Source organism: Aythya ferina (genome assembly GCF_964211825.1).
Source record: "Aythya ferina genome assembly, chromosome: 15".
Classification (NCBI taxonomy): domain Eukaryota; kingdom Metazoa; phylum Chordata; class Aves; order Anseriformes; family Anatidae; genus Aythya; species Aythya ferina.
Window position 1 is genome coordinate 4,352,265 of NC_140314.1, and position 25,337 is coordinate 4,377,601.

Here is a 25,337-nt window from a genome sequence, read left to right on the forward strand (position 1 = left end):
CTTAATTTTCCAAAACAAATATAAAAACCACGTGCATAAGGAAAAAGAATGATTTTCCAGTATCTCGTTTCCTGTATAAGGGGATATGGGCAATGAGAAGTGCATTATTTAAAAAACAAAAGGGCTATGTTCTAGCTATAGTCAGGCACTATAAATATTTCAGCTACTATTATAATTGGGTTCGTTTAAAATACTGTCTACTCACAAAACACTGCATTCAAAATGCATTGTGTGGAAGAACTACCATTTATTTTGGTCACATCAAAATATCACTCAATTTTTTTTTTTCTGAGTTGCTGTAAACACCATCTTCTGAGAGGAAAAAGTGCTGATGTAGAACATATAACTCATCTTGTCTCTGGATAAAATGACTGCTATTAAAAAAAAAAAACAAAAAACAAAAAACAAAAAACAAAACTTTCACCGCAGAGGTGAAATAATATATATTATCTCAAGAAAATGTAAGGTCTTTGACAGCACGTTATCTAATCTCAACGGTTACATCCCAAATAGTATCCTTAATAATGAATTCTCCTCACCTTCCTAACAATCAACCAAATTATGCAAGGCCATTATTATAAATACAAGACTGTAAGAAAGAAAAGGTTTGTCACCTGAACCTTGAAAGCAGGTACTTGAGGACCTGATTAAGCATCTCAGCCACTGCTGTGCTACGTGGGCTGCCCAGATGCTGCAACAGGCAGAACGACAGCGCCATAGGTACTGCACTCGTGCAATAGCACTAGACACAACAGAACAGTGGAATAAAAAGCCTTTTGCTTTGAATTCTTGGCTTTTGGTGGATTAAGTCAAAATCTTAAGATTGGATTTTATCCTGTTCCACTTTTATGGTTTTCATCTTTTAAGTGGCATTGAGCATTTTTCTGTAAGAAGTTAGCAATGAGAGAGGCTTACATGCTGTATGAAACAGAGTATCCTTTTAAAAGATATATATTTAAATAAAAATTAAAACAAACCACCTTCCATTAAATAGGAGGTTTCATGGTTCAGATGCTATGGATGGCAATATAGAAAAAAAAAAAAAAAAAAAAAGGTCACAAGTTAGCAACTCCTAACAGAGGCTTCTAAAAGAAATGGTTTGTTTTGTAGCCAGCAAAAGCATTAATATCCTCTGCACATTTCTTAACTTCTAGATGTTATCAACCATGAATGTGAGAAGCAAGAATAAAGAATAATCTCATAGGATTAACTGAATTGTTGGCTATGGGGACAAAATTGAAAACTCCTTAACACTTTTTTCTCCTAATACAGCCTATATGTTTTCTCACGAGAGCAGCCCACTATTAACATTAACTTTTGTACAAGCGTCAACTCTGCCTTTTTAGCACTTTTAGACTTCAGTCTCAATGACAGACATATCTTTCACCATTTCTAATCTTGAAAGCATTGCACAATTAAGTTAAATGTGACGGTAAGCAGCATTATTTACAGCGTCGGCTTTTTAAGCGTTCAGAATGTCAGCTTTCATAAAGAAGCTAAAAAGCTTTTTCACCTCAGTTCAGAAACAGCAAAAGAGAAACCCACATCTGAAGTATTTTTTGAGAAATGGAATTGTGGCAGGTTGAAATCACACCAGAAAACATGTTTCAGAGTCCAAGGAACTGCCTCTGTGCAGTTTGTGTACCTGCCCTGCATGCCACATCTATGGCAGCACCCAGAACAAAGAACTTCAGGGGAATTACATGCGATGCTAAATGGTTGTCTTTGATGGGACCAGATGAAGAAGAACTAATGGTACCTGGTGTATGTTTTCACCACTGTTTGTTACTGTCCTTCTGCACCTCTGTTCACCTGCCAGTCCCCTAAAACAGCCTTTCCATTGCTATTGTATGAGCCTGGGATGATTGGTGGCCCTCTCCTGCAGCACATTCCCAAAACAGCTTTTGTCTGCCGTGGTTATCCTGCTGCCCTAACCAGCTGTTAGAAAATGATCAAAATGGGCCGGTTATTACTTCAACCAAGAAATATTCTTCCACCAGGAACAAGAAATCACATGCACAGCTCCGGCCCCAAAGTATGCAAGGAAAATTATGTTCATTAAAACTCTTTTCATAATGACATCCTTACTATCAAAAGGCTCAGGGATGATTGACCTTGGCATCCAGGATTAAGCCAGCATTATTTTTCTTGATTACCAGCAGCAGAATAGTGGGGAAATTATAAAGCCATTGAGAGGATTAATACAGCCCTGATCTCTCTCTCCTGGCTCTTTATCTCAAGCGATTAAAGTTCTCGGGGGGGGGAAGTCATGTAGCATACGCCTGCTGCCATGGACAGATATACTATCAGCTCCATGCATCAGCTCCCCCTGACAGCCAGGCCAAAGGTTAATTATGCATTCTGTATATAGTTTTAATCATTTTAATCAGATCGCCACTCTGCTCCATCTCAGGCCTTAACTTTCTGAACGCAAGAGAAGCACTTCAAGTGTGGCAATGTTTGCTCTGCGAAGGGGAGGAGGGAGGAAGAGGAGGAAACACACAACATTACCCACAGACAAAAAGAGATGATGCAAAACCTATCGACCGAACAAGACGGCTAAACCCAATCATTTGTGTGAATAGAGGCAGAATGGCACTGAGCGGTCAAACAGAGGACACGAGGTCCTGTTCTAAGTCAGAGCTATATCCAGAGAGCTTTCCAGGAGCCTGGAACAAAGCATGTCCTCAACCAGAAGCCTTCACACTTCTCTCCGCTGTTGTCTCTGCTTTCAGTGCCCTACTCTAGCAACGGCAAAGAAGAAAAGGGAAATAATTGCAGAGTAGTAGGAAAAAGCCATTAAAAGAGACGGAACTAACTGGTTGGGCACCACAGAAGTCACAGCTCTGTGGTCTGACATCAGAACAAAGGACCGCTCCTTTGAAAACTTCTGTTGTGATTATTACAAGCTCTGTTCAGCGCTTTGTGCTTACATCTCATGCAGACAAATCTCCCATTTATGGACATTTAGTTGGAGAAGAAAGAGTTGAATAGGGCTCTGTTTTAGTTATTAAGGAATACTGGCCCTCAGGATGAAGGGAGGAAGCGCCATCCTTGGAATGACGTGGGAGAGCAAAGTCTGCCTTTGTCTCCTCCGGAGCATACAGAGGCATTGTTATGTTCTCCTGAGATGTTTTCAAAATGGCTGCAGCAAGGAGAGCGTTCGAGCTTCTCACCAGCAGCCAATATTTACTATGACACAAGAAACATCAGACACAAATGGGTTCTCACTTTTAATGATGTGATCTCCCAGCCAAAGTTACCCTGATTACACAGCTCTGATACACCACCAGGCACCGCTGTAATACAAGGCCACCTGGTATTTTTCAAGGTACTTTACTCTTATATCAGAAAGCAGAACACTAAGATTATCATCTGGCCCCTCCAGCAAGTTCCGTTTTATAAAAATATCTAAAAATATTTGACAATTCCTTTGGAATTGAGGCCTCTCCAGTGTTTTATCAAACAAGCAGAAAAAAAATATATATATATATATGATTTCTCTTTACTCCATAGCAGTCCTTCAATTCTTGGTATAACGTTTGGATATACCTGACTATTAACAGGGGACTTTAAAGATAATTTATTCTTATTGAATCCAGACATCTAGATGTACAAACACACTGACAGAATTATGGAATTACATAATAAAACCAATAACTAACAAAATCCTCCCACATCTGCCCAGGGGAGGACTCCCTCATCCATTAAAACCAACTTATCCTTACTCCTAAGGCCACCATATTATTAGCCCCATTTTATTTATTTATTTATTTATTTATTTATTTTTCCTGCAGGTGATTTTCCTACACACACTAAAACCCACATTTGAATTACTTTTATTTCTGTTTTGCCCTTATAATCAATGGTCTATGCATTTAACCTTGAAAAATACTTTGGTAAGATCCTAAACAACAGAAGTAACAAAATCAACATGTTTTGGGTGTTGGGGAACAGGAAGCAAGAATTAGATCCCCATCAAGAGAAGTGTATTTGCTTCTCACTGTAAACCAGCACACATTTTAGTTCAAGTACCATTGAAAACTCACTACAACAAATGCTGTTCTTTCACATTCCTGTATTTCAAGGTGTCCAGAATTCAGCAAGATCTTTATTGCACAAATTCTTAAAATCAGATGCTGCAGTCAAATCTCACAAGCATTAGATTCAGCTATCAATTCTGAATTGAAACAACTCATGGCTCCAACAATCTAATGCAATAGACTTCGTATTTTGAGTGCCGTGAAAGCACATATTAAAAACTGTAGTATGTCTAAGGAAAGAAAGCACAAAAGCACTGGAAAGAATAAGGTCACTTTTTTTAGTGTAGATTTGTAAGCTATTTATTCAGTTCCCTACCTGCCATGATGGAAGGTTCCACCAACTCAGCTGAAACAAAAACTAGAAAAATCGTTCCTTTTCCTGAGTATATTGTGTCAAATTGGTGAAATATTCACAGCGCCTTTTTATTCCTATTTCTTGTTTTCCAGTTTGTGATGTAGTCACACAACTGTGTATACTTGTACACACTCAGATTATCATTCTTGGAATAAGGTGATCCTTTCCAGAGAAAGTTTGTCTTGTCAATGTCTTACCAAGTTTGAAAACTGATGGTAAGAAGAGCAGGCAGCCTTCTAGCAGCACCCATATATCTATGTCGGAAGTTGTCAGAGTCATGAAGCTGCAAGCTCTGACCAGTTAGAATGGAGTTCTCCTTCACCCATATATTTCTAAAACTAAGAACCTCAACCGCCTGGGAAGTGGAAGATTCTGAAACTATTTTTCCGACATTGGTTGATAAAACAAAACATTTGACTTTCCAAAGAAAACTGTGCGATGAGAGCATTGGTCATGTCCAATGTATGGTGCAGCTTATCACCAGAACCTGATGGATCTGACAAAGATAATAGGCTAATTTCAGAGTACTGTCAAGACTGGAGTTAATAAGGGCAAGGTCAATTCCAAGTGTCACAGTATCTTTATGTAACATGCACTACTGCAGTATAAAAATGGGCCCAGCTCGAAGATTTTGCAAGTTGATATTATCACTATCAGAAAAATCACTTTAGAGCTTAGGAAGTAATGAAACACCTTTGAAAAGCAACTTAAGAAGAAGGGAGATAAAAGCAGGGGAAACAACTTTGCTACTCAAGAAAGATGCTGTTTTCAATAAATAAAACAAATGGCAAAACAAAATAAACCCTATTGCACAGAGAATGACCTTTAAGAGAGTCTAACCTTAGTTCAGTGTAAAGGAAATTAAAGTCTATCGTACTGATGCAGGCACAGTCAAGTGTCTTGTGCCGGTAGCAAAAATTCCCACTGCTGCTTTTCTTCTGACCTTTTGCATCTAGTAGGAGGAGAGGAAAGAGAAGGGAAACCATCTGGATTTCCTGTAGACAACATGTCTGTTAACATACATAATGACCCATCTAGTAAATAAAGGAACCTTGTGATATTTGTGGTAAGCAAAAACCTGTCTCGCTAATACTATTTTGCCAGGTGAGGTAATAACTCTGCATAGACTCCCCATTCTGAATAATCTGCTCTTTGTCTCCCAGGAAAACAGATTTAACATTTATTTGCCCTTTGGTTACTAAAGAAGCAGACCGACTGCAGACTGCCCTTTTTCTCAAGTCATTAGAGAAGCCGCCTTTCTAAGCTTGTTTCTCTAAGAAACTTGCTCCTTCATCTCTCAATATGACATTTGTCTAAAATGCTGTTTGCCCATCAACACAGGAGAGGAAGCTAGCTCTGGCAGAAGAGAAGACTCCTACCCTCCCCAGCAAGTCATCACCTACTGCAATTTGCTTTCTTCCTTGAAATATATGTGCTCTAGACTTCTCTTGATCTCATACAAATGTCTTCTCCCTCCATACTCAAGTCTGTGTGAAACATGACCAAGGCCAACCCATTTCAATATATCCTTTCCATGAATAATGTCAGAATACCAACTAGAAGAGATGGCTATGAGAAGGAAGAGGAACATTTGGAATGCTTTAAAGAAAATTTTGATCAGTAATAAGAGTTCTAGGTCAACAGCCCAAAAATTCCTCAAGCACTGTAAGAAACAATGTAGAAGACTGCTAAATGTTAACAACCTTTTCCACAGAAGGATTCCACTGAAATCTATTTATCCGAATGGTGCAATACCTAACAGGGCTTCAGACGAGAATTTGGCTGCAGACCCAGAACTTCAGACTCTCTGCTCCCAGTAAATCCATAATAATTGCATAAGTAACTGTGATGCTACTGAAAAAACTGTGACACAGTGAGGTGATACACAACTTGCCCATAGCACAAAATGCTTAAATGAGTTTAAAATAAATTAGTCTGCATTATCTCTTACATTCTTGCTGACCAAGTATACCTTTGTTTTAGAACACATATTACTGTCTGTTCTCTCCCATTTCATAATCCCAAAAGTCATCTTTGCGGGATGTGTTTAAGTAAACCTAGAGATATGTCCACAGCCTAATCTCTGTATTTTCAGTTCTTTACATGGCATCCCAGGAATGCAACCAATTCTCTACTTTAAGTGCCCTGGTGCTTTTTGTAAAACTAAGCAGCAAAATTTGACACTGATGATTACCAGCCCTGTTGCACTTATGCTTGTAAAGCCAGAATAAAGTAAAAAAAAAAAAAAAAAATCCTTGTAAAAGTTTACTTATTCATCTAGTCAGCTCAGGAAACAAAGGCAAACAGTTTAAGTACAGTTGTTTTTCATCTCTGAAGAAGGTGGTGTGCTTGTAGGATCCTGCCAGAAGCAACATAACCCAGCAACTCTAGATAGCATAAGTATTGAATTAAGAGTGTATTAACACTAAGGGTCCTTGGGGAACATCATATATTTCCTCTCAAACATACCTATCATTATGGATTTTCTTAATTTAAAAATGAAATGCAGCAGACAACACCAGTAATAATTACCTTTATGATAATGACACAACCCATTTTATTGCTCTGAAAGTCAAATATATTTATTAAATCTGCATAAATTACAATATTATTAAACTCTAATTTATGTGATACTGTGTAAATGAGAGACTGGTTGGACCTTTATACTAGTGTGTTCTAGCAGATAGGATGTAATTTATATTTGTACAGTGACTGTACTTTTAGTTTATTTAATAATAATATAACTATTCTCAAAATATAGTAAGCCATTAATTGAGTATCACCAACACTATAAAATCAACCTTCTATAAAGCAAACGTGGGTGAGACAGCCTTATCTCTTGCTGCTTAAATAAGGTTCAGTTCTCTTATGGAGACAGTTTTAATCTCATTCGACTGAAAATTTTGTTCAACAGTATTTAATAAACCCAGTACTACCAAGAGACACATATGCTATGTAGGAATTATACTATTTATTGGAATAAGTTATAGCACATTTTTCAGCATCAATGATTGGTGACAGCCTTGTTTACTGCTCATTAATAAAAAATAGAGGTATCACTCCTGCTGGATAATAGTAAGGTTTCTTGTTTACATTTCCTTCCAATTACTGTAATTGACCAATAACTCACTGGCGTTCTGGGCATTTACTCTGAACTTCATACAGAATACAGCAACAACCCTTCAGTGTGGAAGCTAAATATGTCAGGATTAACATCGTGCTAAACATTCAATCAGAAATTACACTAGCATGGTAAGCTAGGGGTTTATGAGAGGTTTTGTGCAATTTGTGGATTTTCATCAGATCAGATAAGCATAAGTAAAGGTCGGTCACAAATCTGTATTCATCTCTCTACTAAACCAAAAATATAAATTTTATGAAACCTAAGTCTGATTTGAGAAAGAATTATACGCTACGTTTGGTATATTTCTATAGGCTCTTCTCACTTTAAATCAAGCAAAATACCAACAACTTAAAGTAATTTCACTTGGTAACAGGAAAACAATACCACTGAATCATTAGCTCATCAGTTTGTTCATGCAGAGATGCATTTCCCTCCCTGTTTTCTAGAAAGGTTGTCGTCGTGTGGTAAAACTAAAACATTAATTCCTGGCTTCCAGAATTTGAAGATTTTTGCAATCACCAGATATAAATGGAGCTAATGCTTGGATAAGTAATTACAAATGAGACTGTGCCTTGAAAAGAGAAACTTATTTTGCGCAAAGGCAAGAAATGCACTCTTGGTTCTAGATTCGTATAGTACATTACAGAGGTGTCAAGCCATAGCCTCCAAAACTTCACATATAGATATTGTATGACAGCTGTTGACTACAAACCTCTTCCAGAACTGTCCTAGCAAATACCTACACTGCACCTTGCAAATCTTGGCAATTTAGTAGCTGCCTCAAATTGTTTTTCAAAGTAGATTTCTCCTTTTATATAGCAATGGAATAAACACAAACTCTTCTAATTCAGTAATCAGGACAGATAATTACATCTCCTTAATTGTTTTCTTTTTCCAGCTTAGGTTCGTGTTGATGGGAGATGGTAAAATTAGTCCACGAGCCATCCGAAATTTGCTGCTTGCTGATTAAAGCCTTAATTGATTCAGAATGTTTTACAAATCAATCTCTGAATTCAGGATCATGGTGGCATATTGTAAAAAAAATTTCTCTCTCTCAAACACACACACTCCCCTTGTGAATGCGAATCACATTCCCATAAATCTGTAACTGCATGAGCAACTTGCTTATGTTGCTTTCACAATTCACTGTTTGGTAAAAACAGAGCAAAACTGTGAAATAAGAATTACTTATAGCAGTAACCTGCTGTCCCTTACAGAGGAGTCTCATTCCCTCTTGTGCTTGTCTTATAATTTCTGAATGGACTGCATGCAATAAAATAAATAAATAAATAAATAAATAAATAAATACTGTCCCGTCTTCTGCAGAGCTCATAAAACTGAGATCTACAACCTGATGTAAGTAATGCATTCAAAGCAGTATGTATTTCTATGATGCAGTGCGTTCCTTCCCTGTATCAGGATCTGCACTTTTCATTGACATTTTTTATATTATCTATCAGACAGTTTTGGTGAGCTTTGCATGTTTCCGGGGACTGCTACCCAGGAGTCTTTCTGAAACACACATTCTGAAGTTCCCATGGTGATCAAACATGAACAGGAAAGACATCTTACATAGTTCATCTAAAGGAACAACTCTAGCAATAAAGACAAGGCCCATCCTTTTATATTGCTAAATCTGCAGAAGACTGAGTAAGTGCAAGATGACTTGGATGCAAGCCTCTCTTTCCACATTGATTGTTCAATTCAGTTCAACCTTACTTCATTCTAAACACAAGCCCACCACAGTCAAGAATGAGACAACTTAAAACCCCACTGTATCCTTTAAAAATAATGAGAAACAAAAACAAACACAAGCTGTCTGGCTTTCTGTCATACACTTCAAATGCTGTCAGATTTCACAAAATGTCCTATTCTTTAGAGCATACGCTGTCTATAATAATTGTAGTTGTCATCGTCTCCCCTCCCTTTTCTTTTTAATAGTTATGTCTGAAAAAATGTAATTGGATGCTAAAATGACCTAAATTGCAGAGCAACTTGATTATAGGCCAGTGTTTTTCCCGAGACCATTTCTTCTGAAGTCAGAAGGATCAGCAAATGCAGGCAGGTTTGCTGTTTATGTTCCTTCACAAGGCTTCCCATAAATTACTTAGCTATCGTGCACCATGAAGGTTAACTTTAGGTTAGAAAATTCTTCTTAAAAGATGTGGCCATCAGACTTCTGCATCATAAATATTGCTTCTGTAAATCATATTCATTTCTGAGGAATATGTTTAAAAATACCACTCACTCAAGTATAAGTACTTACTACAAATGTAATACCTTTAACGTTAGCACACGAATTAATGGTTTTGTTTTTGTTTTTGTTTTACTTCCTGTTCCACTGGCATACTACGTCATGAAGCATGTGTAAATAATGTGTTAAGATACTAACAAGTTATCAAGGTTGCTTGCAATATTGTCAAGTGAAACTGTAATGAAGTAATGGATCCACACCAAACTAAAACGGGATAATTGAGTCATTAAAGCTCAGTCTTTTAAAGATGGCAATAGACGATTGTCTACTGACTTCATAAACCTCTAATTTAAACATACAGTCTCCTTCAGAAAACAAAACAAAACAAAAAAACTTTATATATTGCTATAAAAGCAGCAAAATATAGATCTGAAAAGAAGTTGCCTTAATGAAACAGAGCTTGCAAAGACTTTCAGGAAAACAGCTCGGTCATTATTCACAGTAAATTCCTAACTTGAATGTTTTAAATTTCACAACTTGAAAATATTTTGAGAAAATTAAAAACACCTCCTGTGGTATATGTGATACAAGAGTGAACCAAGAATAATGGTATCCACCTGCACTGGCCAGCCATAAACCCCAGATGCACAGTGTTATTTCATACTCCCCTTTGCTAGAGTTGCAAACTGCCATGCTAAGCAGAGGGCTGTCACTTCTTCCATTACAAACACCCTCTGAAAGCAATTGTGCCAGTCTTCTACAAAACCAACCAACCAACAAAAGGACAATAAATTTTGTTATTCACTGAATGCGTGCTGCTTACCTGTCTTGTAACCAGAAAGCAAGCCCTCATCAAATCACCCAGCTGAGTACAGGTACTAGTGCCACCACAGCTTAGAACAAATCCGTGCAACTAACCTGTAACTGCTTCCCACTCAGCTTTGTGAAAATAACTTCTGCATTATCCTCAGGGTAGGATTTCAAGTGTTATCCTGAAATGCAAAGAGGCCAGCCAGATTCTGTAGTACCTCTCCTCAGCAGCCTGCGAAGTGCAAATCACCCCCTTCACGACCGCAGAGCTCCGACCCATCAGCCACAGTTTCATCACAGGCGGTCTTCCTCTCCTCATCACATGTAATGCAAGCCTTTGCTTTTGTTGGCAGCACAGCCAATAATACTGGTTTTCAAAGTATCCCAGGATCTCACAGTTGTAACATGATATATCAATCATACACAGAAGTAATCAATACCCTTTCCAAAAAGCAAAGTGGCAGGTGATAATCCAAACTCTATCAAGACACTTCCAATTTTGAACTATTTGCCATATTTACTGGGCTTATATTTCATACAAGACACTTCTTGAAGACCTGTAACTTTGAAAAGTTAAAATTTACATGTCCTGAGACTGCATGAACATAACATTGTCATACTTCAATCCACTGCTTCTTTCAATTGAAACATTTTTCTATTTTTTTTTTCTTTTAATTCCTCATTGCTTCTTAGATATTACCTATTTTCATTAAAAGGTTGAATTTGTCTTTTCATGGTTAAAGGGAAGTGCTGAGTATCTGTTTAGACAATCCCTTAAAAACACGCCTGCTTCATTGACTAGGAATTAACTAGTAAGAGGTTTTTGAGTTTGTTTCTTTTTTTAAGAATAGCTTTTCACAACACTTGCATGCAACAAACATTTTTGTCAAGTAGGCCACAGACCAGTTCCTGTGCCAATATGGTTAGAAATAAGTATTATTGTAGTGGAATAAGCAGAATTCTCTACCAAATATACCAAGGGAATACCCATAAATGAAATAATATTAATTTAGACGAAGAATCAATATGCAGCAAAACCAGTAACATAACAATGACCACAAAATTCAGGTAAGCAGAAGAATTGTCTGTAGGGAAAATGATTAAACAAATGATTCCTGTCACACCAAAGGTAATAAGCAGTAATTGCACAACACATCTTATATAAATCTTTACAATAAATCCCATGGCGTTTTACAGTTCACCGGCAGACTAGACAGTCCAGCATGAAGTTTGGGAATCAATACACTAATAATACACTGAAGTATAAGCAACCATAGAAAATTGTTTTATTTGAAAATATGAAATTGGTCGGAAAGTGATGAGTTATAATCACAGTATGCACATGAAAACACTCCCTTGGGCTGTAAGTTCAATGCTATTGAGACACATGCAAGTTCTCTGTTCATTTATTAATATATATATACATACACACACAAAATGAGCAGGGCTCAAAATGAAGACATTTATGTATTTTTTTTCAACTTTCCCTTCATATATTTTTCCTTACATCCTGAATTTCCATTTTAAACTACAGAACAATGTGAAACTTAGATTTTGAGCTAAAATAAGGTTCCCAGATAACCTTTGCTTTGCAAGATAGTCCCCAAACGAAATTAAGTCGCTCCACAGTAATTCTTGGCCTTGTTCCATGGTTATGTGGTAAGGAGCATTTGTCATAATCACTTTTAATTGGAAAAGAACAGGAAGAGATCACTGTTAATTACACTACGTTGTGTGTGTACATAGGACTTTGCAGACCCGTCGCTGCTCAGTGGTGACAGTGATGACCCGGGATAACATACTTCACAAAGTGGAGCGAGACGCGGCAAGTTCTCTGCACAAAGAGATTCCCAGTACAAAAAGGCAGATATTTAGTTCCACCTCCCTTGATAACAATAGGCCTATTTGAACTATGATGTTGCTTTTTGGGCTTTTTTATTTTGCTTGGGCGGGTGGTTTTTTAGGCGAGCATGGCGTATCTGCTAGCATGAGAATGCAAAACGCCCTTTTCCTGCAATTATCCTCAGCATATTCCCTTTTCGGTTTCATGGGCCTTTTTAGCTAGCTTTTACAGACTTGATTTAATATTCATAATCACCTTGAAAAGGCCATCTGCAATTTTAATCACTCACTACCAATTACTTTCTGTAATAGCTCTGACAGTATCACTCTCAGTGATCTGACAAACCCGCGAGGACAGGGGAAGGCAGCATGCGGGGAGGATACAGCACCGTGACTTTTTGCACCTTTCCTGCCTTTACTGAGCCAGGTTTATGGGCACATGGCTTTACCGAGTGGATCCAAATACAGCCAACATGGAATCAATAGGCCAGCTTTTATTTTTATCACTCTTTAGTACATTAGGAACAAATGGGAATTAAAAAACAAACAAACACACTACTACACACAACTTTTATTGTCTTTCCTTCTTCAGGCAACAGATCCTCCAACTGCAATATTTTCCCTATACACAACAGCAGTAAGCTAATTTTTCTCAGCTTTTAAACATTTTTAACATATATAATCAGCCAAAGTTAACAACAATTTTGCAAGAGCAGGGCCATGGAGTCTAGGATGTTGCGTGCACCCTCCTGGCTGCCACAGTTCTTCATTTTTAGCACCGAAAGCCTTCAGTTCTTTATGGATATACCATTTAGCAACCATGTTCTCCTGCTTAGAAGTGTAACTCGGTTCCCATATTCAATTAAAAAAATGATTTATCCACCATACAAATACACAATTTGGGGTTGTGAATTATTTTTGAGGTGCTTAGGCATATAGACAATAGTCTGCACTTGAAAAATAATTCAGTGTTTTTATTACCTTACAGCGAAGTTTGTATGGAAAAAAAAAAAAAACAACCAACACCACAAAAACAAAACAAAACAAAACAAAAAAAAAAAAAACAAAACAAACAAACAAACAATCAAACAAACAAAACAGAATGCGGATTACTTGGACATCTCACCCCTCTGCAGAGGCGAACGCCAACAGGCCAGGCTGAACAGCATGAGCATGAAGGCTTACAGACAGCCTGGGCTGGCAATTTCCAGCTCCCATCGTGCAAACAGGGAGGCAAGAAATCGATGCAGCTTTAATATACATCAGGTGAAGCAACCCAGGTTACAGTCAAATTGAGTTTCTCTTCCTGTTATAAATGAGGGAGGAAAGTCCAATTATTCTGAATTACTTTAAAATTCATACCAAGTCCTTACTAAAAATCCAAATAGATTTCCATACTAAACATTTTTGTTAAAAATTGGAGCAAAAATTGGTTAGGTGTTTTCGGAAAAACACGACAGTGGAAGTCCCTATTTGCACACTATCCATCTTTGCTACCGAACGAAACAGTAACAGTCCAATTAAATGCCTTAACCATAACGTGCCTATGCAAAGGAGGAGTTAAACTGAACAGATGACATTGAGTCAGGCATGTCCTAAGTCTCAAATGCTTATTTTGCAGTTTTAATATTTTTGATTTTTGTTCATATGCAGACTAGGCCTTGTACTTTTCAGAATTACTTAGACAAGTATGTCTGGCAGAACGATGAGACAGTGATGTGAGGAGTTTCTATTCTTATTTAATTTCCCTGCTCTGTGATGTATATTGAGAAGAGATTAAAAACATCTTTAGTATGAAAACTTTTAAAAATGATAACCCTCAAGCAACCATATGTTTGTGAAAGAATGAGATGAAAATTAGTTTTTGTAAATATGCTGGGGAGGGAGGGGGGTGTCTGCCAAGCAAGCCTTTAGCATGTGTAAGACAATCTTTAGGAAATAGTTAAGCTTTTGCAGTAAGTGAAAAAGTTATTCTATTAAACAGCTGTTTTGCGCTTATTTATTATGCCTAATCTCTATTGTTTATAAGACATTTCAAACTTGCCTAACACAATGACAGTTTAAAGAACATCAAATTACATCCTAAATTACTTATTGTTTTTTATACTTAAGAGCAAGCACTACTCCTGTGAATAAAAAGTGACATTCTGTGAGTTTATCCAATTTATAAGAAAAGATGCTCCTCACTATTTTATTAAGGAAGAGCTTTGTATCTTTTTATCCTCTCATTGACAGAAGAGCCAGGACAAACTGTCTCATTACAGAATCATACAGAGCTGTCACAGCCATATATTACATGGATTTTTTTTCCCCCTCTGAAAGAGATTTTTCCCTTAAAACAGCATGTTTAAGCTAAGGCTCCCTTCACTAAGTTTAAAAAAAAAAAAAAAAGTATTTTATTATTAAAAAGCATCTCTCAGTAGAGTTTAGCAACTCTAAATAAATTAAAATGATATTTTAAATACACCCAACTTTGTAAAGATGTGAAGAGAAAAATTTCATGTCAGCTACTTAGAATACTTAGTCAGGAGTGTAGCATAACAGAAGGGGATTCATAAGATATCAAAAGGGGTAAATTGATATGAGAGCCTTCAGTAGGTATTCCTTTTAAAGCTTCAGAGTAATGACACTTATATAAACTGAAACTCAAACCTCTCTATGAATGCCTACAAATGGCTATATTTTTCTCCTCTAAGTTTATATAAGGGGCAATTTATCTTGCCCATACGTGATAACAAAGAAATAGAGTTCTAGGGAAAAGATGGTGCGCCAGTCCTACAGTACCAGGATGGGGCCAACACTGGATGTTGTTTTTCTTAAAATCTTCTGGTTTATGATTTCTGTTACTGTTATATTATTTATCATATCTATTTACTTAATAGTATTTTTTGTAGTATTATCAGTACATTTTAAAAAGCTTTTCAAAGATTCAAAACTACTGCTTAAACTTACACCTATGGGCAGCCACTACTATTTTCACAACAACTAATCATGGGTATAAAGTTTCTAAGCAAGAGACAACAGTAAATTAGTTTATTTCCTCGCTGCATTAAAATAGAACAAAGAAACTAGACAGAATTATTTTTACAGCAGAAGGCAGTTAAGTTGCAATTGGTCTATACAGTCAGTTTTACCATTTCCACCCCAGTAAGATGACTGAAACTTGACTGGCCAACATCGTTTTATGTCTGATCAAAATAATGCTTATTTCAGCAGCCTCCTTTCATCTTATTCAATGCTAGATCACTAGTACAAGACTGACTCTGAAGAAAATTTTTGATTCTGATCAAAAATATTTTCTTTGTAAATTCTGAAATACTATTTAAAAGAATTGTAGGTCAATCAGTGAGATTAAAAAGCATATCCATTGAACTAGCAATACTTTTCTGTCCAGAGAAGTTTTCTGGCATTTCTCTTATGTTGGCCTTCTAAAAAATGATCACAGTTTGTTCAAGATGGCATTTTTCTGTATGGCATGTATAATTGATGTATGTCACTTTTTGTAAAATGATTGCAAGGTAAATTCAATTTTCTCTTTTCCTTGTTTGTGTCCTCTAAGAATCTCTTATCTCCACATATCAATTACAGAGCAGTGACAGAGATAGGATACAAATCACTCCAATGAATGTAATAGCAAAAGTGATTAGAGATAGGAAGAGATTAATTGCATGTGTCAGATATAAATAAAAGGGTTTAGAAGACAACCTAGGATTTTGAGAGTGTGTGTGTATTCCAGATCTCTTACAGACAAAAAGAAAAACAAGCCTTACAAACAGACAAGTGTAACAAGAAGCTATGTTAAAATAATGAGTTGGATTTCAGAAACTCGACATTTGCCAGTTTTTCAGCTTGCATAATGTATGTACATATGCCAAAGGAATATACACTCAACTGGTGTGCATTTTCCCAGCTTCGCAAGCTAGGGATGATTCCCCATAATAACAAGTGTTATGTAAGTGGCATTTGGGAGAAAAAGAAGGAACTATTTCCATAAAGTATGCATTTAAAGCTTTCCACATTTTTTTTTTGACGCAACATGATTAATCAAGTACCAGATATTTAAATATGTTACATGTTGATTTCTGCTGTTTATATTCTCAGTGAGACTGGAAAAAAAAAAAAAAACATATAGAAAGTTTATTTTATTGTCTTTCCATTCCAAAAATACATCATCCTCTACTAGGGTTGACGTACTTAAAATCTTAAAATGAATCTGAGGAAAGTCAACTGGAAGTCAAGTCCTACTAGCAGAGGGGCCACAAGTCACCTGGAAGGGGGTGTTGCAGCAGATGCAAAAGTGCACCATGGGTGACAATAAGTGTTATCAAAAATAGTCCAGAGGAAGAAGCTGGAGACAAACCAGCCTTCCTGCTGTTTATCAGAACACTGATAGAATATTTGAGCAAAGCCAAAGAAAAGTTCAAGCTACCACAGATGTTTCTTGCCTAATCTAGTTCCTGCAGCTTACCAATTTATGACTTTATCCATAGGTTTTTCTTTACATCACTACAATTAAAAGTGAGAAAAGTTTTCCTTTAAGGGGAAGAAAGGCTCAGAATTACAGAAAAGATCTGGCAGCACAATTTGGAGCCCAAGAATGTTGTTAAAATGAGAACATAATCTGTTATTTCTTTGTAATGCATATAATATGATTCTACATTGCAATTATGTCTCGCAGTAGATAATAGGGCAAACCATTGAGAATATTAGCCTTCAACATAATTCCTAGCCCTGGACAATGCTTAAATCAATGTTTGTTCCAATGCCTCAAAACCGAATCTTTAACACTAACTCAATTTAGTCCTTTTTGTTACAGCTATAATTGTTACTTAAATGCTTTTGACTTAAACATATGCATATCAAAGCATAGTTAATTTGTATGCAAACTATTATCAAAATCAGAATAAACAAAAATTCCTGCTTAAAAACATATGCCCTTCAGTATTAGAGCAGATTGGAGCTACAACTAAAGAAAAAGCATATAGCAGTTTTCCAGGGTGTTAAAGATGGCATTTACACAGACTTCATCCTTAAGGTTCAATTTCAAATCCCAAACACTTCTACAGCCTCCTTCAAATTAACTTTTTGGATAACAAAAAAATGTTAAGTGATCATCAAAGTGAAGGCACACATTTGCTCATGAAATCACACATGACAATTGCCAGGATATCTTCCCTAGAAATTCTGCCCGACAAAGAGAAAGCAATGCCTGTGCAGAAAATGCGAAAGGAGAGAAGTGTCATTATCTCAAAGAAGGAATTAAAACCAGTGTATAGAGGGCCGAGCTGTACTCAATTGGACTTCCCCACTATCTGATCACAACCTCAGGCATATACGGTACAAACACTGGACAGAAATGCAATTTTATTTCACCCCGTTCCTTTTCTTTTCCCCCATTCAAAAAAAAAAATTAAAAAAAAAATCATTAATTTCACCTCAACAGCATTGACCCACAGGGGCTAAGTGGAGTAAATTCCCTTGGCAGGAACTAAAAACAGTTTGACAAGTTTATAGGACTTGCACGAAATTGACCTCAGAATAGAAATCTCTGTTCTCTAGGGGGTCCTGCCCACTCCCTTCCCTCTGCTGACACCTGAAAGCTAGAACTAGCAATGAAAAATTTATGCAGCAGTATGTTTCAAACATAGCCATGAAGGATCCTCAACATCTGCTGACTTGAGCAAACCTCGGTGGTTAATATGAAAAATTACGTGTGTGAAATGCTTTCTTCGGAGAGGAAGATGTCTGCCCAGAGCCTTCTGAGAACTTATCTTCTCAACAGACCTGACAGAAGGGTGTCAAAAGCAGCATTGTATCAACTACACTGGCAGGCAAAATGGCACGTTTTCCTCCACTTTCTTTTCTAACAGTGTAAAGAATATTTCATATTTACTGCCACTGGAAGTGGCCTAAACATCTTGTGCTATAAGAACTTTTCTTTATAACCAAAAAAAATGAACAAAAACTTTCACTGCAAAGTCAGTACCCTGTCAACCTGGAACTGAACTCCTTCCTTCCATAAAATTTTGTGTTTGATGATACATTAAATCAAAAAACAAAATAAGCCTCAACCAGAGACAAACAGAGACTGTTCAGCCTCATTTCAATGGCTACCATTACAGAAGAAAATGTCCTTTTGTAACAAAAGTGTAAGCTGGGCAGAACAACATGACACCCTCATATTTTAAATTAATTGCAACCAAGCCAGAAGTTTAATGTTTAGTCCCCAATTTACCCCCAACTTTTTTTTTTTTTTTTTAAAAGCAACATTGCCAGTGCTCAAGGGAAAAATTTATATTTGTTAAATGATAATTGGCTTTATTATCATTGACTCTTCAGAAATGCTGGCTGGCAAGGTTTTTAAAATTTTCATCAGTCTTGTTTTCTGTTTGTACAAAGCCTGCGTCAGAAAAAAGACATCAGTCTGCAGAGCACTCCACATCTCCCGGTATTATGAATAGGTGTTGAGACTACCTAATTTACTAATAAATCTATTGAAGCGACATGCATCTCAATATTTCACAGCTTAATAAGGAGGTCCAGAAGTAAGGCCCCAAATTGCAGTTCCAGATGATTAGCGCTGCAAAACCAATTGAAGCAGGAGTATCTAAGCTGTCAGAACAGCTTACACATAGCCACCTTTTGCAAACTTGCCATTTAAATCACTTACCGGGAGACACTTACTCAAGTTTTTCATAAAAATCCTTGGAACAAGCTGAAATAGCAGTGCATACTGTTAAAAGTTTGCAAGTGGGCCAGGGGTGCTCACGTCTATAGCGCTGTATTGTAGTTAATAATAGAAAGATCTCAGCAGGGTTTTTCGAACTTCTTAAGTGGCACTGGAGTCTTGCCGTGTCATTAAATAACAAAACAAGGACACTCGTTGCGTGCATTGCAGTGACTACCTCAGCCAGCAGCTTACGGTAATAAAAAGCTCCCTATTACTTGTTCTTAAACACTTTTTAAATTCCTGACTTACATACCAGAAGCCCTAACAGTTACATTGGGAGGGTCTTCATAACTCTCTGCAGCCCATAGTCTCTCCCCAGTTTACAAAAAAAAAAAAAAAAAAAAAAAAAAAAAAAGAATAAAAACCTCACCTTCACATGTAAGTGGCACAGACTACAGAAAAGTGCCATGTATCCTGTTTTTGGTTTTTGTTTAAGTTCTATGCTACAGCCAAAGGAAGCTTGCGGCAAGGTTTACGAGAAATTTAGCTGATATACAGTAGCATGACCATCAAGGAAATAAGAGCTTTATGATGGCCTTACTTTAATGAATACTTCCATCTTTAAGTGTCCTGCCAACACTGGTAAGATCAAAAGCCTGCTATTCTATCCCCCTGACAAGCCAACAACTTCTCAAGGAAGAAAACTGACCATCTGTGCTGTAATGTCTAATTGGGAGAAGGAACAAAAAAAAAGAAAAAAAAAAAAGAATCAAGGACCACTTTAAGGTATTATCATCAAACCTATTGATGAATAGATGGAAGCAGGGAAGAACATTACAGTAAAAACAATTGGGAAATCCTTAAAATGCTACTTGCATCTAAGAAAAGAAGGTTGCAATAGCTCAGTGACAGGTTAACTATCTATGTTAACAGGTTAACACACCTCTGGTCAGGTTGGGAAGTTCCAGTGATGGAGTTAGCACTGAAATCCTCCAAAAACAGGAAATCTGCAGAATTTTTGACAGGCAGCAAGTGATGTATTTGAAAGGAAAGAGAAGAAAACTGGTTTTTGTGAATATTACTGCTAGTAAACCCTTAACTTTCATAGCTGCTTGGCCAAATTTTTCTTTTGTTATTAACGAGGTGGCTCTATACATAGCTAAAAAGAAGTCAAGATTTCCATTAGCTTTATATACATTTCAACTGATTTTAAGACATTTTAAATTCAGGACTGATTTATAACATCTCATTCTAATTTCAGACATGACATACTGGCTTTTGGGTATCAGTTTGATTTCACCAGACAGTTTGGTATATTTTCCAGATACTGCTCAAACTCCATTTACTTCCAGCCACAATTCAAGGCTGTGACTTCCATCTGCAATATAAAGGCCCTGCAACTCATGCTCTGCTTACCTTAGGGCTATACCTTTCTCCTAGTGTCAGTCTTATGTTTGGGACCAGAACAGGACTGCTTTCTCAGCTGTCAGAGTTTGATTTTGCAAATGTGTTTTTTCTGTAGGCTGGAGCAAGTCCGATGCTGATGTCCTTCAAGGAATAACAAGCTGTGCATCTCTAACAGTGTGTTCTCAGTGGATGACTACCCTGGGAATTATCTGTATTTTTTTCTGTCTGCCCTCAATAAAAGTGGCAATGTGTGCCGAGTCATGTAGCAAGGTTGCACTCAATTAATATATAAATATAGTCACACAGAGATTGGATATTCCACTTCACACTTGAAATAATGAAGCTGGTTGTCTTTGTTATTATTCTTGATTATTTTAGACCTGTCCTAACAGAAGATAACATGTGCCATCTCTTAAAATCTGATAGGATTCAGACAGTGACAATTCAATGTAGTATCTTCCAGTCCTGTATGTCCCTTTACAAATTTGTTTTCAACTGCTTGCTGGAATTATTTATTACTCTTCCAAAATACACCATTTTCCTGCAACCATTCTCTGCATACTCTATCATTCAGGACCCTATTTTTGCCTGATTATTTCCTATTATTGGACTGAAGGGGTTTATTCACTTGTATCTAATCTATCACACATTTCTTTTCTTCCTCAGATCAAAGTTCACGACCACCATGTTAATCTCATTTCCTTTACAGACACTGCAATGCCTAATGGACAGGGTCTTTCTTCAACTCACGTAGCGTTACTCATCCTGGCTCAATTTATTAAAATGTTTATTTATCTCTGAGGTTTTATGAGGTTTTAAATAGTCCTCATTGATTAATATTCATTCTAACAAGCAAATCCATATTTGGCTTTCCACCTTGCCTCATTCCTATTGTTCGCATTCCAGATAGACTTTGCATTCATGGTATCAAGTCCGCATGCATTTAAGTATTTTCTTTTCCATATGCTGGTATTACCTTCTGCTTTGCACAGAACTTGTTATGCATGCATGATCGCAGACTATTTCTAGCATTAATTAAGATATGAAATTAAAGTGAGAAGTATATTATTGGTTGCATAATACAAACAATATAAGTTTGCTTTAAAAACCAAATTACTGAAGTGTTAGCAAACCTCTTTATACTGTTAGAAACAATGTTTACCATCTACATGCCACAGTACAGATGGAATGCACACAAGTGGATTTGCAATATTATTTCCAATTCAGAAAAACGTACAAAAAGCATGAGGAGTTCATTTAATCTATAAACATAGCTAAGAAAACACAGGTTTGTCTCTCCTGCTCTGCGTTCCACCAGGCAGTCTCTGCCCTCCGTGACTCACTACACAATGTACTCCTGAACCCACTAGCAAGGCTTCCATTGTTTGCAGAAGAATAACTTTCCCTCAAATCTGATGAGGAATTTTACTGGAGAAAAAATCATTTTTTTGTTAGAAATTAAATGTTTCACAGGTACATAATGTTTTTGATGAGCTTCTGATAAAAGCATATAATCAACAGCAATTTGCTACATTTCCTGCCCCCAAACCAAGAGACTCCCAAGTTTTGTTCTTCTGAGGAAGCTAGCCATGTGGACTGGCTCAAACCTATTAATTTCCAAGATCAAAAGGGCATTTTATCATGCTGATTGGCAGAGATCTGAGAGCACTGCATCTTCTAGAAGCTTAAACTGAAAGAGTACCCTGTCAGTAATGCTGCCAGCCTCATAGACAATTTACTTAATCATCTCTTCCTTATCTCTATAATCAAAAATAGAAACCTCCACATTCACTCAGGCTAACATACTCCCTACCTCACTGTTACATTAAAAACACCTCTACCAAATGCCCTCAAAGGGAGTCAAACCTTTCTACGTGCTTAAATTTCTTTATGCAAACACATTTACCAAACAGTTTACAATATTTAACATATGCACATTTTACTGATCGTACATGTAAATATACGGTGTGCAGCCATTTTTCTGACCCCATTGCTCTGCTGCTTTTGCTGTAAAACCTACTTATGGAACGTCTCTGTAATGGTAGGTGTTAATACAATTTGTGCAAAGTAAAATAATAAGTAATAACAATGAAATGTGTGTTCCCTGGGACTCCGTGATAACTCCAGGTAAAAATAATGTCATAGACTGGGAATAGACTCATTAATAAAATTGCACTCAGAAGAGTGACTTGTTTACTTACGCACAATGGAAAACAATACATTATCAAACCCTGTATTAAAAAGAAATTATGATCACAACAGCACAACAAACAGCCAGGGATATCATCATGTACCTGCCTTGCACAAAACAACCAACCAGACAAAAGGCTTTGAGGCTGATTTGTCGAGGGCCTGTACTCCCCCAGGTCCCTCTTGCTGCACAAGCTGTTCAGCGTGCTCTGAACTAACCAGGAAAAGTCAAACTCCTTTAGGAATCCAATCCTTTGTTAGTAAGGCTGTTTTTATTAGGGCAGAGTTTTGGGAATACCTTCTGTAACCTCAGTAACACGGCATGTTTTCTAATATTTGGATACTCACTTGCTACGCTGAGCTGAATCAATGGACTTGTCTTGTTCTCACCGTTCTTTTCATTGACAGCCTGGACGTAGTAGCCTCCCGCATCAGACACTGATGTTGCAAGGATCACCAGCTGATTCTCCAGTGTTATAGCTCTGTTTAGGAAAGTAAAAGATAGTGTTCAAACCAAAGAACAGTATTCACTATGCAGAAATTGTACAGTGCTTCAGACTCAACAGAATACTATGACATTCATTGGGCATTTAAGGCAAGATGTAAGGCAATCCAAAACAGCCTAACTTCAAACACATTCACAAGTAACACAAGATCTTCGATGCTTTTAGTTTTTTTCTCTGTTTAGATCACGTGACTTGTTTATGGTAACATGCAAAAAGCTATAAAAAAGCTATAACACATGAAATCAAAACAGTTTCAATGGTTTTAAGAAGTTCCAGATGAAGTGACGAATAAAAACAAAGACACCGTGCAACTGCATCATTATGGGCTAATGGTCCCAGCAAATATCAGCATACTGCAAAGTCAAGGTGACCGAAAACCTTTCCAACACATGAAAGCTAGCCTTTTAAAAGGCTGACACTCCGGGAATAACACCACCTAGTTCAGTGAAAGAAAAAAAAAAAAAAAAAAAAAAAAAAGGCAGCTGAACCCCAGAAGGTAAACTTTCTGTGGATACGGCATCAGTAATTATTGCAATACCACAGATGAAGAACACTGACAGGTTAGAGCCTAACCAATATCCTCAGATGAGCTGTGTGTACATAGGGAGGGAAGAGCTTTCATTTAACCTAAAGCAGGTGGGAAAACACAACCCTGCGGTTAGCACCGGCGTAGACTCGGAGGAGTCAGTAAATGTAACTATATAACCCAAGTCTACACTTGCTTAGTGCTGCTATACATCAAATGTCTCTAGAAATCCCCTCGTAGGCCAGAATTACTCATTTACATTGCAGTAGGGTTGGCGCCTTTGCATTTTATATGTATTGAATAATCTTTTCCTTGCCTATGCAAGATAAAGTTTTAATCCAAAGAAATTATGTAAAATTCTAAGGGCTGAATTGAGCAGGACACAGGTAGCTGAAAAACAGATAAAAGAACATGTAGAGTTCCATAGCAAGCCTGAGGAGCTAAGAGATGACACAAATGCCGACTGGGCCAGGCACAACTTCAGTAATCTGAATGCAGGTCTTGGAGCACGAAACTCCTACCTGCACTTACATCACTTGATGAGAAACCCCACTGAGTTCAGCTGTGCTATTAGGCAAATCCTTGAGGATGAGGTTGAAACACAAGATATAAAGTTACACAGGATGAAAAAGTTCGTATATCAATAGGCCATAAAGAGTCAGATGCCAAGTCAAACTCTTTGTACATTAATCAATCAGTATTGAAATTTCCTGCATGTCTTCCTCCTGTTTTGGTAAAGTATTGTTAACATCAGTAATTCACAATTATTTTGCTTTTGAAAAAGCATTTTAAAGCAATGGGGGAAGCCCACTCCTACTGTAGCATACTAGTTTTTGTTTTTGTTTTAATGTAGATGGCTGCATTGGAAATGAGAAGATAACAGTCTCTATTTGAAGTGTGTTCAAATGCTGTGGGTATCATTATCACTTCAGTTTTCTAACATGGATACAAAGAACACAATTGCTATAAGGCTATCAGTAGATACCAATAAATCAAAAATATCTCCAAAATACATAAAGCTATTTTCCAGCACTGATGATGGTACAAGTCCGTTAAATTCAGTCACTGCACACCAGCTAAAGATTTTGTTTGCATTATCTTTATTGATAGCTTTTATTATAGAAACTGTAAGAAATATGATGGCATGATTTTTTCTTTATTCAATGAACCTGTAATTGCTTAATTGACTTAGAAAATCAAAGATTGATAGATTTACAGAGTGGGGATATAAAATGCAATTAATATGACATTTGATAAAGCAAATAAAGATAAAATTCCAGTGAAGTGCTAATAATTGAATATTAAAAGACTATGCGATTATAGTCATTCCTACAGTAGTTCTAAAGCATGCAGCATAAGAAAGATTCTTTGAAAATACTGAAATACATTTCAGACTGCTTTGAGGCCAGCTGCCAGTTTTAAAACTCAAAAGTATTAAAGTTGATCCATGAATACTGGTGAGATGCACACTGATACTACCTGCATGTGTGAGCAAAATAATGTTTGCAAGTGAAATGTGAAGATTTTATGCACATAAGTGTATTTGAACTGAAAAAGCTCAGTGCAGAAGGGCTGAACGTAATATATTGTGTGTTCAAATTAGTGTGAAAAGTTTAATATTAATTTGTATAGCAAAAAATAATGAGAGGATAAAGAAATTACTGAATACA

General features: G+C 36.9%; 1 protein-coding gene across 5 annotated transcripts in view; it reads right to left on the reverse strand.

Moving 5' to 3' along the window:
• Positions 1-25,337, reverse strand: part of SDK1 (sidekick cell adhesion molecule 1) — a 398,013-nt gene that overhangs the window by 190,049 nt on the left and 182,627 nt on the right. For all 5 annotated transcript variants that reach the window (XM_084536274.1, XM_084536275.1, XM_084536278.1 and 2 more), the window contains one exon: positions 22,984-23,117. In XM_084536274.1, the coding sequence (XP_084392400.1) occupies positions 22,984-23,117 (134 nt within the window). The remainder of the gene's footprint in view (positions 1-22,983; positions 23,118-25,337) is intronic.